Source organism: Leucopleurus acutus (genome assembly GCF_964270905.1).
Source record: "Leucopleurus acutus genome assembly, chromosome: 7".
NCBI lineage: Eukaryota > Metazoa > Chordata > Mammalia > Artiodactyla > Delphinidae > Leucopleurus > Leucopleurus acutus.
The window spans coordinates 4,398,845-4,413,304 of record NC_139150.1 but is presented as its reverse complement, the minus strand read 5'-3'; the positions used below and the strand labels follow the sequence as shown (position 1 = coordinate 4,413,304).

At 52.4% G+C, this 14,460-nt stretch overlaps 1 protein-coding gene across 5 annotated transcripts in view; it reads left to right on the top strand.

Annotated features, from left to right (window-relative positions):
• The window catches only part of NTNG2 (netrin G2), a gene marked incomplete at its 5' end in the record, with an annotated part of 68,100 nt that overhangs the window by 44,505 nt on the left and 9,135 nt on the right, over positions 1-14,460 (top strand). For 3 of the 5 annotated variants that reach the window (XM_082842070.1, XM_082842069.1, XM_082842067.1), the window contains 2 exons: positions 10,251-10,423; positions 12,939-12,965. In XM_082842070.1, coding sequence (XP_082698196.1) covers positions 10,251-10,423; positions 12,939-12,965 — 200 coding nt within the window. Of the gene's footprint in view, positions 1-10,250; positions 10,428-12,938; positions 12,966-13,901; positions 14,040-14,460 lie in introns of all 5 variants that reach the window. The other 2 variants (XM_082842066.1, XM_082842068.1) reach the window with 2 other exon arrangements.

Genomic DNA, 14,460 nt, shown 5'->3' with positions numbered 1-14,460 from the left:
GCAACGCTGCATCGGGCAAGTCTGTCGGTGCTGTTTTTCCAACAGCGTTTGCTCAGTTCAGGTCTCTGTGTCGCGTGTTGGTAATTCTCGCACTACTTCAAACTTTCTTTCATTATTATTACATTGGTTGTGGTGAACAGTGATCTGTGATGTTACTGCTGCAGCTCACCAAAGGCTCAGTTGATGGTTAACATTTTGCGCAATATAATATTTTTTTAGTCAAGGTAGGTACATTTTTTTAGACATAATACTATTGCACACTTAATAGACTACAGTATCGTATAAACGTAACTTTTATATGCACTGGAAAACCAGAATAATTCATGTGGCTCACTTTATTGCGATATTTGCTTCATTGGTCTGGAACTGAACCCGCAATATCTCCGAGACACGCCTGTACTTATACTAAAAAATTATTCAGTGTCTACCTGAAATTCAAAGTTAACCAGGCATGCTATATTTTTATTTGCTAAATCTGGCAATTGTAGTGACAGGAGGCCCTTCATGGAAGTGACTCTCAGAGGACAGTGGGCGCATCCCAAGGGGCCTGGAGAAAAGGCCAGCTGATCTCAGCGGGGGGGGCTCTGGAGTAGGGTGTCGGCAGGACAGCATGGATAAGGGGACCTGTTCCTTGGGGCTGGGCACCCGGGGGCTGCCGAATAGACAATCTTTGTTCCTGGGAATCCCCCCAGATTCCCACTGATGTCACTTGTTGGCCACTAGCAATGGCAAAGCAGCTGGTATTTATGGGGGACTCCCTACGTGCCCGACCATGTGCTGAGCACGCCCCATGGGCCAGCCCATCTTCATCCTCTCAATAGCCCTGTCCCGTGGAAACCATCAAGTCCCCCGTTTTATGGACCCGGAGACTAAGACCCTGCGGTCACCTGCCACCACACTGCTCCAGCCACGATACTGCCTGGCTTTCACTGAGCCGTTAAGGCTCATCCATGCCAGATGCTGTGCCAAGAGCCTCTGTGCATCGTCTCCTCCCTCCCTTCCTTTCCTCCTTCGTTCATTCAGCCGCTATCGATTGAGCGCCCACTGCGTGCCAAACAGTATATTAGGCACCCATGAACAACTAAATAGAAAAGTTGAAAAGCTAAGATGTAATTCAACCCTTCCAAACTGCAAGCGAAAGGTCTGAGATCCGGAGAAGTGACTCACTCGAGGTCACCCAGGCAGATCAGGAGCAGGGAATCTGCTCTGACTCTGGCTACTGACTCAGTGTCTCTGTTCCTCCGTTACCCCCCATTCTTACGGAGCCACTCCTGCTGCCATCCAAAGGGTCAAAGCCCTGGGATTCTGTGATGGGGCAGGCAGCAGGTCCTGATGGGCTGGGAGTGGACTGCTGGCCAGCCTTGCCCTGTCCCTCTTTCATTATTAAATAACGTTCCCTGATGGATGAGCCGAAAAGTGCTGTGTAGCGGGGTCAGGCGGCTCAGATGATGGCTTTCTGGTGAGATTGATGGTTCTCAAAGGTCAAATTCAGAAAGTAATTCCCTAGGAAAATTGAGCGCGTGGATGCAGGAGAAATACTCGGGCCAGCGGCAGAGCCAGGAGTCTGGACCACCCACCTGCGTCTAGACGCAGGCTGCAGTTGGCGTTAGAAAGAAAGTTAGGAAAGGGAGCGTCTTTCTCCTGCATTTCCTAGGCTGAGGCAGGGCCTCGGGATTGGTAGTGGGCTTGGGGGAGTATCTGTCCGGCGGCCCCTCCCCACTGGCCTTCATTATCCAAGTGGAATCAACATAAGGCAAGTGCTGGGAGAGACAGGCCAATAGAATATGGTGATGAAATCCAAGTCTGGCACCCGACAGTTCTGGGTTCAAATCCAGCGTCTTCCACCCAGAGACCTGGGGGTGAGTTCGTGACACTTGACCTACTACAATCTTATATCCTTACCTGTAAAATGGGAAGAGTGATGCCTCCTGGGTTTTCACAAGGATTCAGTTAATAGTGCACGTCACCTGTCCACCTATGAGTGCTCTGTATTTATATATGCTTGCTTATTTATTTTAATTTCATCTCCCGAGGGCCTTCTGGAATAGGGAAGGGAAACCTCAGGACAGCAGCCTGAGGGTGGGGAGGAAAGGACATGACTGTGTCCTTTGGGGGAACTGTGGGCAGGTTGGATTTCTCTGAGCCTATGTCTGTGTGAGAGCCAGCACTGGAGGACCCCAGGCCGCCACCCCCTTCTTAAAGTGGGGCTCACCAGCTGTGTGGCCTTGGGCCTCTTGCTGAACTTCTCTGTGCCTCGTTTCCTTGTCTGTAAAATAGAGATAATAGCAATAAACCTTTCATGAGGTTCTTGTGAAGAACCGACACATTTGTTCAAAGAAAGCTCTCAGGACCCCGTCTCTAGACACTCATAAAGAGAAGAAATGAGAAAACCAACAGGACACTAGCGTTTGCCAAGCGCTTACATGCGTGTCTTCGGGGCCATGTCTCAGTTGCTCCTTAGGACAACCATATGAGGTAGGTGCCACTGCCATCCCTGTTTTACAGATGAGAAAACAGAGGCTGAGGAACTTCAGCAACCCTCCTAAGGTCACACAGGAAGTGGCAGAACATCCCAGGCTAGGGCGACGAGGGGCCAGGGCTACCATCTTACAATCAGCAGGAAAGGCAAGAGGAGTATGAAGCCCAAATGAGCACCTGTGTGCGAGGCTGGGTGACACGGCAGATGCATTACTTATGTCCATTCGCTCATCCCCTATTCAGGAATGACCAAGGTCACCGATCCTCACAACAGCCCGTGGTGTGACCAGGGTTGTTGCTTCTCATTCTCCAGGTGAGAAAACTAGGACTCAGATTAGTGAAGAATTTGTGCAGGGCCACCCAGCATGTGCAATGGGAGCGGGTCGAAGCCCTGCCCGCTGATCCCAGGACCCCAGTGCCCGCCACACTGGGCCACCACGGCATGCGGACGTTCAGTGTGGGCTCTGGCGTCAGGCTGCCCGGATTCAAGTCGTGGGTCTGCCCCTTACCAGCTGGGGGGCCTCAGGCAGCTCACTTCACCGCTCCAGGCCGCAGTTTCCCCATCTGTATAATGCAGATAATAACAGTATGTCATTCATAGGATGGTTGGTAAAGGCTGAAGTGTTTATCCGTGAGTTCTCAGAATGGTGCCTTATATCAGCTGTGTTCACCCAGCAAGACTTTCTTTAAGGTGCAACGTGCTAGGTTGATACAAATAGTAAAACAAACCTTTGAAGCTTTGCAGGAGAGAGATTGCAGTAAAACCCTGGTTCCCAGGCTTTAGTCACTCAGGTAACGCCCTCACTATTTCCCATATTTTCCAGTTAGTTATTCATTTGTTTGTTTAGCAACAGCTGTACTGAAATGTAATTTACAAGCCATAACATATCCATTTAAAGTGCACAATTCAGTGGCTTTTGGTATATTCACAGAGTTGTGCAACCATCCCTATGGTCAACTTTAGGGCATTTTCGTTTCCCCAAAAAGAAACCCTGTACCATCTAGCGGTCACTCCCATTCTCCCCTCTCCCCAGCCCCTGGCAACCACGAGTCTACTTTCTGTCCGTTCTGGGCATTTCATATCAGTGGAATCATACAATATGTGGCCTTTTGTGTCTGGCTCCTTCGTGTAGCATGATGTCTTCCAGGTTCACCCACGCTGTAGCAGGTGTCATGCTTTGTTCCTTTTTATGGGTGAACAATATTCCATGGTGTATATACACCACATTTGGTTTTTCTGTTGATGGACATATGAGTTGTTTCTACCTTGTGACTATTATGAATAACACTGCAGTGAACATTCATGTACATGTTTTTGTGCAGATGTGTTTTCGTTTCTCTTGGGTATATACTTGGGAGGGGAATTGCTGGGTCATATGGTGAGTCAGTTTCACTTTTGAGGATAGTTTTCCAAAGTCACTCACAACACTTTACATCCCCACCGGCAGTGTACGCGGCTTCCATTTCCTCCAGATTCTCACAATCATTTTCTTGTTATTATCTGTGGTTTTGACACTAGCCATTCGAAGGATGTGAGGTGGTAACCTTGTAATTTGCTTGCATTTCTGTGATGGTTAGTGATGTGAGCATGTGCTTGTTGGCCATTTGTGTATCTTCTTGGAAGAAATACCTATTCAAATCCTTTCCTCATTTGAAAAATTGAGGTTTTTTTTTATTATTGAGTTGTAAGTGTTCATTATATGTTCTTAGATATAAGTCTCTCACCAGAGATAAGATTTTTCTCCCATTCTGTGGGTTATCTGTTCACTTTCCTGATGGCGTCCTCTGAAACACAAAAGTATTTAATTTTGATGAAGTCCAATGTATCTATTTTTTCTTCTGTTACTTGTACTTTTGGTGTCATGTGTAAGAAATCACTGTTTAATCCAAAGTCATGAAGCTTTACCCCTGTGTTTCCTTTTCAGGGTTATCTAGTTTTAGCTCTTACATATAGGGTTTTGATCCATTTTGAGTTAACTTTTGTTTATGGCGTGAGGTTGAGTTCTAATGTCAGGCTTTTGCATAAGGATATTGCACATGATTTATTTATTTACTTAATAATTTCTTCAAATAATATGCTTTTAAACTTTGACCTTTGGCCAAATAACATTTTTGAGATTCCCAGGCTTGGTGAGTCTGTCACTTAAAAAAAAAAATACTGTGTAATCAAAAATAAACAAAATCGATTAAACTCTTTTATAGTTCTAGCCCTCATCTCCCCCAGTCATGTCGTATGCTCCACTTTGGGAGATGATGCTTATTACAATGAGCATTGGGACGAGGGAAGGTATAGCAGGGGCTGATGGGAGGTCCTCCCTGCAGAAGTGATATTTGGCCTTGAACCTGACACGCCCACTAGGTGTTAGCTTTAGGAGAAAGGGGCGGAGCCTGGCAGCTCGATCCAAGCGGAGGGAACTGCATTGCGCAGAGGTCTAGAGGAAAGCGGGATCAGAACACATGTTGGACAGAGATGGGAAGGGACACAGAGACATGGAGAGACATAGAGGGACACAAAGAGAGACCCAGAAAGGTGAAGCCCCTCCCCACACACACAGCGCATTACTCCCTGCAATGCGCTCCCTGCAAAAGTCAGGAAGTCTGAGAAGCGGTTCCACTGACTGGGTTCTGTTTCTGTGCCAGCCCTGGCGAGGCTTCCCCCACACTGTGTGGGCTCCTCCTGGCAGCCCTGCCCAGCAGGGAACTTCTTCTCTCCCCGATAGAGGAGGCACAGTGCTCATTCCAGGGCTCAACCGGGGAGGGCAGGGAAGCCAAGACACCCTCTAGGAGATGAAGATGGTGGGCGGGGCTGGCCAGCACGGGGTGGGGCAGAGCCAGGGTCAGGAAAGGAAGTCTGGATTTGGATCCAGAGTAACCTCTAAACTGCACGACCTTGGGCAGTCTTCTCCCCGGCTGTACCCCGAGCCCCCGCCAGACCTGTCGAGCTCTCACATTCTGTGACTCCCTCTACCATCATCATTATAACACGCTACTCAGAGTCAGCTGCCCTTTTACAAATTTTTAACAAGCCAAGGTCAGTGTTAACACCCAAAGTTGAGATGGCAATCTTTGTTTTCTGTAGCTGATATCTGAAAATATCTGATCCTCGCGCCAGAGGCATGGGGTACATTCCTGGTTCCACCCAGCTCGGGTGTTCCTCTCCAGCTAGCTCAGTGGTATGGTAAATAGGAATTCAGATGAAAAAAATTAAAACCTTCTGAGGTCAAATACCAGAAGGTTTGTTTTGCAAACAAACTTTTGTTAGACAAAGTCAGCAGGTTTCTTTCCTGCAGGACTTGTCAGAGCCTTTAATATGCTAATGTGCACTGGGACCCTGGGTGGAGGGTGGCAGTCAGGGAGCAGAATGTGAGGGCATTAGGAGAGCATCATATGTGTTGACCAATAAGGTTTAAACACAGAACCTTTCTTTGCCATGGACCATCCTTGGGGTCTAGTGTTCCCAGGAAGAAGGGTCCCCAGTGCCAGCAGGTGCCTGCCCAGCCCTCTCTGTGCCTTTCCCAGAGCTGCGCACATAGTAGGCTCACAGTACATATGTGGTAATCGATTGGAACTCCAGGGAAAGAGTGAACAGGCTTTCTCATGCTCTGTTTGTTTCAGCTTTGTGCTGCAGTAAAACCTTGACAGGGCTAAGTGTCCAGGGAAGATGGAGTTAAAATAGCACAGACTTTAGCACTGGCTAATTTCCTTGGACAGGGCCTTCACTCTACATCAGAATTCTATTCCAGAGAGTTCAGAAAACCTCCTTGAACCTGGGACTTGAGAGTCACGAACAGTGCGTGGTGTGTAACATGGAGCGACGGTTTCCCAAACAGGACCCTGACGGACCTGCTTCTCCTCCTGAGAGGAAAGGCCTGTGTGAGCTCAAGAACCAGCCTCCTTCCCCGCTTGGCCTGACTTCCAGTTTTCCAAAACCATTTGTTATCTACTTATAATAAGTAACACCTGCTCACTATAGAGAATGCAGGAAACGTGCAAAGTGACAAAGAAGGAAATAGAAATAATAACTATAATCATTTATAATCCCACCCCTCCCTCAGGACAAGTACAGGAATACCTAGATGTATTGTCTACTGGTGTTTTGGGTATGGATATATGTACTTAAACATAATCAGAAGCTGCATGTACTAGTCTGCTTGGGCTGCCATAATGGAGTGCCACAGACTGGGGAGCTTTAACAACAGACATTTCTTTATTTTCTCACAATTTTGGAAGTTAGAAGTCCAAGATCAAGATGCTACCAGGGTTGGTTTCTGGTGAGACCCCTCTTTCTGGCTTGCAGATGGCCAATTTCTCACTGTGTCCTCACATGGTGGAGAGAGAGCTCTGGGGTCTCTTCCTCCTCTTGTAAGGGCACCAACCCTAGGGGATTAGGGCCCCACCCTTCTGACCTCCTTGAACTTTAGTTACCTCTCTAAGGGGTCTCTCTCCAAATACAGTTGCATTGGGGCGATAGGGCTTCAACATATGAATTTGGGGGGGGGAACACAATTCAGTCCATAACACTATAATACCTACAGTTTGGTATCTTACATTTTTACAATCCATATTCTAACCCATGTTAACCTCTTGGACTCCGGAGTTGGATATCTCTGTGTTCCGGTTTCAGTCACAGTTCTGGACAGCCCTGTGACTCTGGGCAAGATACTTAACCTCTCTGAGCCTCCATTTCCTCGTCTGTAAAACGAAGGTGACAATAGTACCAGCGTTTGTGGTCGTTCAAGGGTCGGATGAGGTACCCATTGGCACACAGTAAACACTTGCTGAGTATGGTCTTTTCATTTCTATTTGGAACATTCGCCAAGGCTTGAAGTAGCCTTTGACAACATAATATTTAATGGCTTTGTAATACTCCGTAGCATGGAGGTGCCCAATTTCCTGTAACCATTCCTCAAGATGATATGAGGGCAGAGAGAAGCTATGAGAAGGAAGGCAGCCCCGGCACTTCTGAAGCCAGCAGGCAGCAGGTTAACTCCAAGCTGCAGGGCTGCTAGGAACCTGGCAACCAGTTTTCCCCATTTGGGATCCTTGCCCGGGAAGGCCGGCCTCACAGCAGTGCTCCAGTCAGATGGAGTCAGAGAAGGCAGGAGGGGAGGCAGGACTGATTTATGAAGCGGGAAGATGCAGGGAGTTAAATATTCATCGTGTGAATAAGCAGAGGCTAAGGGGAGACGCTCTGTCCGGGAGGAGTGTCCCTCAGGGGAAGGTGGGGTATGAAGAGAAGGGGGAAATTACGAGCTGGAGAAGAAATGCTGGTTTAGCATTCGGGGAACAATCTTTGAGACGATGAGATCCAGCGAGGGGAAATGTTGCACACGCCGGGCGTCACTGGTGGGACGTAGGCGCCTCCGCCCTGGTCCACGCCACTGTCCTCTGCTGCCAGCCAGGCACAGCTTCCTCCCCGCTCTCCATACCCTGGCTCTGGTCCCCCTGACAAAGCATCCTCCATGGGGCGACTGCGGTGATACATAAAATAAGAGCCAGAGCGGGACACCTCCAACCTTCCAATGGCTTGCAGAACACAACCCAGCCTCGGAACCACGGTCTGGCCTCCTCTTCCCCCTTACCTCATCTTACACCTTACAGGTTGAGCTCTTCTCGGCCCTAGGGTCTTCCCCAGTGCTCTTGTCTCCTTCCAGAAGGTTCTCCCCTCCTTGCCTGAGTAACTCTCGATGTTAAATTGTTCTTCCTGGAAGCCTATCCTGCTGCCCCCAGACTAAGTTAAGACCCACCCATGATCCCCTCTCCTTTGTAGAACACGTGGGCACCTATAACAATTGGCACTAATGAAAGATTTGCATGATTATTATTTTTAAATTAAGTCTATATTAAATTTTAGGGTTTAGGTTTACAGAAAATTGAGCAGATCATGCAAAGAGTTCCTGACACCCGGGTTCCCCACCCAGTTCCACCTGTTATTAACACCTTGCATTAGTGTGATACGTTTGTTATAGTTGATGAACCAGCATTGATACAGTGTTGTCAACTCAAGTCCACGGTTGACACTAGGGCTCTGCCTTGCTGCTCTGTGCTTCTATGGGCTTTGACAAATGTGTAACGCCGTGTGTCCGCCATGACAGTGTCACGTACAGAATCACTTTGCTGCCCTAAAAATCCCCTGGGCGCCACCTGTTCATCCTTCCCGTCCCTCCCCCAATCACTGATCTTTTGATCGTCTCCCCGCTGGACCCTATCCTCCATCAGAGCAGGGACCCCATCTGCTTTGTCGACCATTATACTCACCATTCCCAGCTCGGAGCCTGGCACATAACAGGTGCCCTATACACATTTTTCTTTGTGTATTTTAATAAAAAGAAAATCCTACCAAACACATTATTCTGCAATTTGCTTTTTACAAATATTGACAATATATCTTGGAAATCTTCCCATATGAGAATAGGGAGCACTCTGTCTCTCTAACTTTTTCTTGTGGACGATTTCCAACATGCATGCGAAAATAGAATCTACTATGATGAACCAAGTTCACCCAAGTTCAGCAATTCACTCATAGCCTTTCTTGTTTCGTCTGTATCTCTGCCCATGTTTTCCCTTTCTGTGTTCTTCCGAAGCAGATCCCAGACATCAGATACTTTCCTCTGTAAATACTCGTGTGTGTCCCTAAAGCCAAGGACTTCTAAAGAGGTAACCACAGTACCATCATTGCACTTAATAAACATTAATTTAATATCACCAGATGTAGTCAGTGTTCACATTTCCAGTTGTCTCACGAATATACATTGTTTATCTGAGTTTAGAGGTTGTCTGACCGAGATCCAGATGAGGTCCACGATCTGCACTCGACTGCTTTGCCTTTGAGGTTTCTCCTGATCTGGGTCCCTTCTCCCTCCATTTCAAGTTTTGCCCCTTGCAATTCATCCGTCCTATAAACTATATCATCACTTCCGGGTTTTGCTGCTTGCGTCCCTCTGGTGGTGTTTAGTATGTTTCTCTGTCCTCCGTATTTCCTATAAATTTGTAGCTGGACCCAGAGTGTTGATCAGATTCAAGTTCAATTTGCCTTGACGAGACTTTTTCTTTGGTTGTCTCTCTCTATCGATGCTCTGTGCCAAGAGCTATCCGTTCGGTAGGGGATGCTACATGGTGACTTTCAAATTCTGTCCTTCCTTCTTCAGTTATCAGCTGGAATGCTTCTATAAAAAGAAACATCCCCTTATCAACTACTGGTTACCTGGAGGTACCCTTTTTATAGGACGGGCGAGACAAATGCTTGATTCTTTCCCTGTATTTACTGGTTTCAGAATGATGAGTTGCCTATAAATATTTGAATGAATGAATGAATAATACATGTGTGGATGAATTGACAGGGTTTGGGGAGTTGGGGTTTCTTTCTGCCCTCAAGGGCATGGGTGTGGGCCGCGGCTGAGAGCAGAGGTACAGCCTGGGGCCAGGTCCACGTCTCCACAACCAGGGACAGGTAACTCTTGCTACCTGTCAACCCTCCATGGTTGAGAGCAAAGGTGACCAGAAGCTGCGTTACTAAAAATTCAGCACCTGGGACAAGGGCATCTCATCACGCCCCCCACCCCCCTCACTGAGAGGTAGGAGCCAGGGACCCCTCATGCTGGGGAAGGACTCAAAATGTTGAATCCGGGAGCATTTGTCCCGAAGGAGAGTCGTGGCAGGTTGGACAGATGGCCTCAAGAGTCCCTTCCAGGCCACCCTCCAAGCCCCTCCAGAGAGCTGGAACAGCCCGCCCACACGCTCACTGACGCCTTGCCCCCTCCGTGTCCCCCCAGGTGCAAGTGCAACCTGCACGCCAACCTGTGCTCCGTGCGCGAGGGCAGCCTGCAGTGCGAGTGTGAACACAACACCACAGGCCCTGACTGCGGCAAGTGCAAGAGGAGCTTCCGCACACGGTCCTGGCGGGCTGGCTCCTACCTGCCACTGCCCCACGGCTCTCCCAATGCGTGTGCGTACACAGAGCGGCCGCTGCACCCGGGACCCCCCCCCCCAGCCCACTGCCCCCTCGGACCAGTGAGGCCATGGTCTCCCCTAGCCTTCGACCTCAGGAGCTGTGGATCTCATCACGCACACACATGCACACACATGTACTCCCTACAAAGGTGTGCACACAGAAACAGGCACGCATGCACACGTGGGCACACATGCGCACACACACATATGCACACACAGGCACACTTTTGTTACCAAGCTCCTAAGCGCCAGGCTTTGTGGTCAAGAACCTCTAGCACACCTTCATCCTGCTGGAAACCTGAGCTGAGCATCCTTCCGCTGGCCTCTTCCCCTTCTTGTCCCCAGGGCAGGAGAGAAGGCCCAGAGGGTGTCAGGGAGGAGGGGGCAGGGGGTCCTCGCTCCGGGCTAACCGTGAAGAGCAGCGCCATCCCTCATTACCAGTGTTTATGGGGCATTTGCATAGCCAAGTGCTATGGGGTCCCCACTCCCTCAGCCCTTAGGGGGGCCCCAGGAAGCGGGTCTCCTGTTATCCCACTTAACAGAGGGCTCCTCCGAGGGCCTGGCCCGTGCCGTCTGCATGGCCCTCTCCTCTCCCGGCTCAGCCTTCCTGTGCCAGAGGTCATCCTCGGGGTGCGCCCACACACGCCTGCACTATGAACACGCTTTGGGGGCCCCCATCACTGGCCCCCAACATAGTCCCTGGGTATCTCCCTGAAATCAAGAGTCCCAGGGAGCCCCCAGCTGCCATGGACAAGGGGGCCTGGGCTGGCCCCAGAGTGGGACTCCCCAGCTGCCCCTGCCCCAGTGATTTGCTGACACTGGTCAAGTGCTTTGACAAGGAGGCTGCACCGGGCACCTTCCATACACAGCTTCTCAACCCTCACAGTAACCCCTCGGGTGCTATTTTCATTATTATCCCACCCTCCAGATGAACAAACAGAGCCCCAGTGACCCTCAGTGCCCTCCTAGTTTAGCAGCAAGTTAGATGCCACCACTGGACCCAGCTCCAAAGCTGGGCTGGGCCGCCAGCACCGCTCAGCTTGCCCCTCCTGGGCACGCTCCCAGGAGCCCCTCCATCGGCACCCCCGCGACCAACCGGTGAAAGATTTATGCAACTTTAGGCTGACAAAGCCGGAAGCCTCGCAACAAGGCTGTGACAGGCATGTTGTGCGTGTGCGGGCAACGCTTAAGAAGCCTTTGAAGGGTGACCTCCCAGAGTCACGGCACCTGCTGGCCTGCAAAGGCACGGAGAGCGCTCTGGGTGACAGCCCAGCGCCGCCCGCCTCCCCCCTCACCGCCTGCCCAGCCCACCTCTTTGTTGCCAGAACTGTTTCTTGAACACGTTCCTTCATCGCTGTCACCTCCCTCTGGCTCGCAGGCTCATCCCTTCATCTGTCCTGCTGGCCTCCCCACCTCCCTGCTTCCTCTCTGGACCCTGTTCTCCTCCTGGAAGGATCCCCCAAGGTCCCCCGGCACCCACAGACTAAGACCCTTACCTGCAGGTCATGCACTGTGGGCCCCCAGGTGCATCCTCCCAGGCCTCCCTCACTGTCCCGCCGCCAGGGTCACCAGGGAAGGTCCTCACGCCACACGTCCCCCTGCCCACATCTCGGCATCCACCCCAGGGCTCCCGGGGCACGGAGGGGTGTCCTCACGCTCCGTCCTTTGTCAGGACCGCCTGGAGGGGAAGCTGTGGCCCTGGCTCCTTCCTTCTGAGACTGACGATTCCCGCCCTGGTACCCAAAGTCCCAGGTCAAACTGTGGCCTTGGGCCCCTCTCATCCCCAGGGCACAGACAGAGAGGCCTGGGTTGGAGTCAGGCCTCTGCCACTCACAGCTGTGTGGCCTTGGACAAGCCATTTCTCCGCCTGAGCCCTGTTTTCTCAGCTGTAGAATCAGGACCCTAATAAAAGCCCCTGTGGGGCTGTGTGAGGACTGAACGGCCCAGGTGGGGACAGCACTCAGCACGTGCCGACGTGCAGAAAGCTCTCAACACGTGGCAGGCGCTGCGATCATCTTGCAATCAGTCGTGCAGCCGTCCCTGCATTTCCTCAGGTGGGAGCATGCACCACGGTTTCCCTCTGGTGGTAACTTCCATCAGCGCGTCCAGTAGACCAGTCTGTCCCCGTGGCTGGGGACCCTCATGTTCTCTGAAATCCCATCACTCCTGAGAGAACGGCCACCCGCCTCCTTGTCCTGCACTGGAGGACCCGAGAGTCTAAAATCAAATGAGAAGGGTGCCTGTGAAGCCCCCAGCGGAGGCTTATCAGCAGGTCCCCTGATAGGGTAAGTCACAGCTCTGAGACTCAGTTTCTCCATCTGCAAGATGGGCTCATAGGGGCCCCTCCCTCTCAGGGCGCCAGTGAGGATGGAATGGATGATCTGACCCAATCCCTGCACGGAGAGGTGCCCAGGCCCCCTGATTTCCTTTCCCCAGCCCTGCCACCCCCTCCTCTGCAGGGAGGAGGTGGCCGGGCCCCTGACTCTGCTGTGACCCTTCTCTCTCCGCAGGTGCCGCCGCAGGCTCTGCCGTTGGCAGTAAGTACACACCTGGGTCACCACCACCCTGGGAAGGCGACTGGGGCCCTCAGTGCATGAGTCTCTTTGCATGTCCTGGGAAGAGCAGGAGAGAAGAGACAGGGCTTTCCTGTCCCCCTGGGTCCATAGGCCTCACCACCCGCTCCTCTAATCCATTTGCTTCTTCCCCCTCCTTCGTGTCTCACAGTTCCTCCCCCTAGCTTCTCAGCTGGTGCTGCTTTGGAAAGGTCCCCTGGCCCCCCGGGGGCACTCTCTGCCCCTCCCTCTCCTGCCAGGCAAGAGTGGGGGTCACCTTCCCCGACCAGTGGCAGACCCCTCCCCCCCAGTCTGACCATGGGGTTCGGCCTCCCTCCGGGCAGCCCGCAGCTATCACCTCTGCAGCCGCTCGCCCACGAGGAGGCCGAGGGAAGTGAGCCCGGATCCCGACGCGTCCAGGTCAGCTCAGGCCCCAGAGCAGCCAGACCATCTGAAGGAGGGTCAGGGGAGTCCCGAGAGCTCCACAGGGAAGGTGAGGCAGGGCGGTAGGGGGTGACCACCTATCACGAAGTCATCAGCCAGCACGCACAGTGCCAGGCGTCGGCTAAGCAGGATACTCGTACTATCGCGTTTCATCCTTGAAGCCACCGCCCCCCTAGGTGGGTATCGCCATCTGCTCTCAGATTCAGCAGGAGAGAACTTGTCAAACAGCCAGCCAGTGCAGACCCCAAGTCTCAGGAAGGCTTCCAGGGGCGCCGCCTCCCTCCACCAGGGCTCTTTGGGGCCACACTCAGCCCCGGGGCTGCTCCCTGCGGGGCACCAGCGGGCGGAGAGGGGGCCAGAGGAAGCTGGACCTGGCGGGGACGCTGGTCCACTCGTGGGGGTCTTAAGTTGCCCCTCTGCGTTGCTCCACACCCACCAACTCCCCCACCCTCTCTTGCTTTTCTCATCTCTTACCAGGCATCAGCAGGTCCCGGAAAGACCCCGTCCCCAAAGCCCCTGTGGCCGCTGTGGCCGTGAGGGGGGACCCCACCACTCCTGCCCCTTCCACATCCACTTCTTGGGCCCCCATGGCCCCCAGCACCCCACAGCCCACAGGTGGGTGCCCAGCTACAGCCCCAGCTGCCCTGCCCTTTCCCACTTGTGGCCCGAGTCCCTGCCTCTCTCTGTGATGTGCGATGATGTGGGAGCATCAGCCCTGGGGAGGGCAGGGGCTTGGCTTTTAGAGTGGAGAATGCTAGATCCCAGAGCCGCAAGGGCGTGGCGCCAAGAGCCCTCCGGGCTGCCTGGACACACCTGTCACTGGGCCCAGCCAGGGCACCCAGGGCTCCCATGAAAGTCCTGCATCCTCTTCCTGCTGCCCACCCGCACCAGGGCACTGCTCAGCCTGGCCAAAAGGCGGGGTGACCTAGCAGGGGGTGCCCAGGGGAGCCGGCCCAGGCCCCGCCCCCACCAGCCATCCTAGCCCCGGCTCTGCCCCCTGCCCATCAGCAGCTGACCCCCAGGAACGGACAGTGCA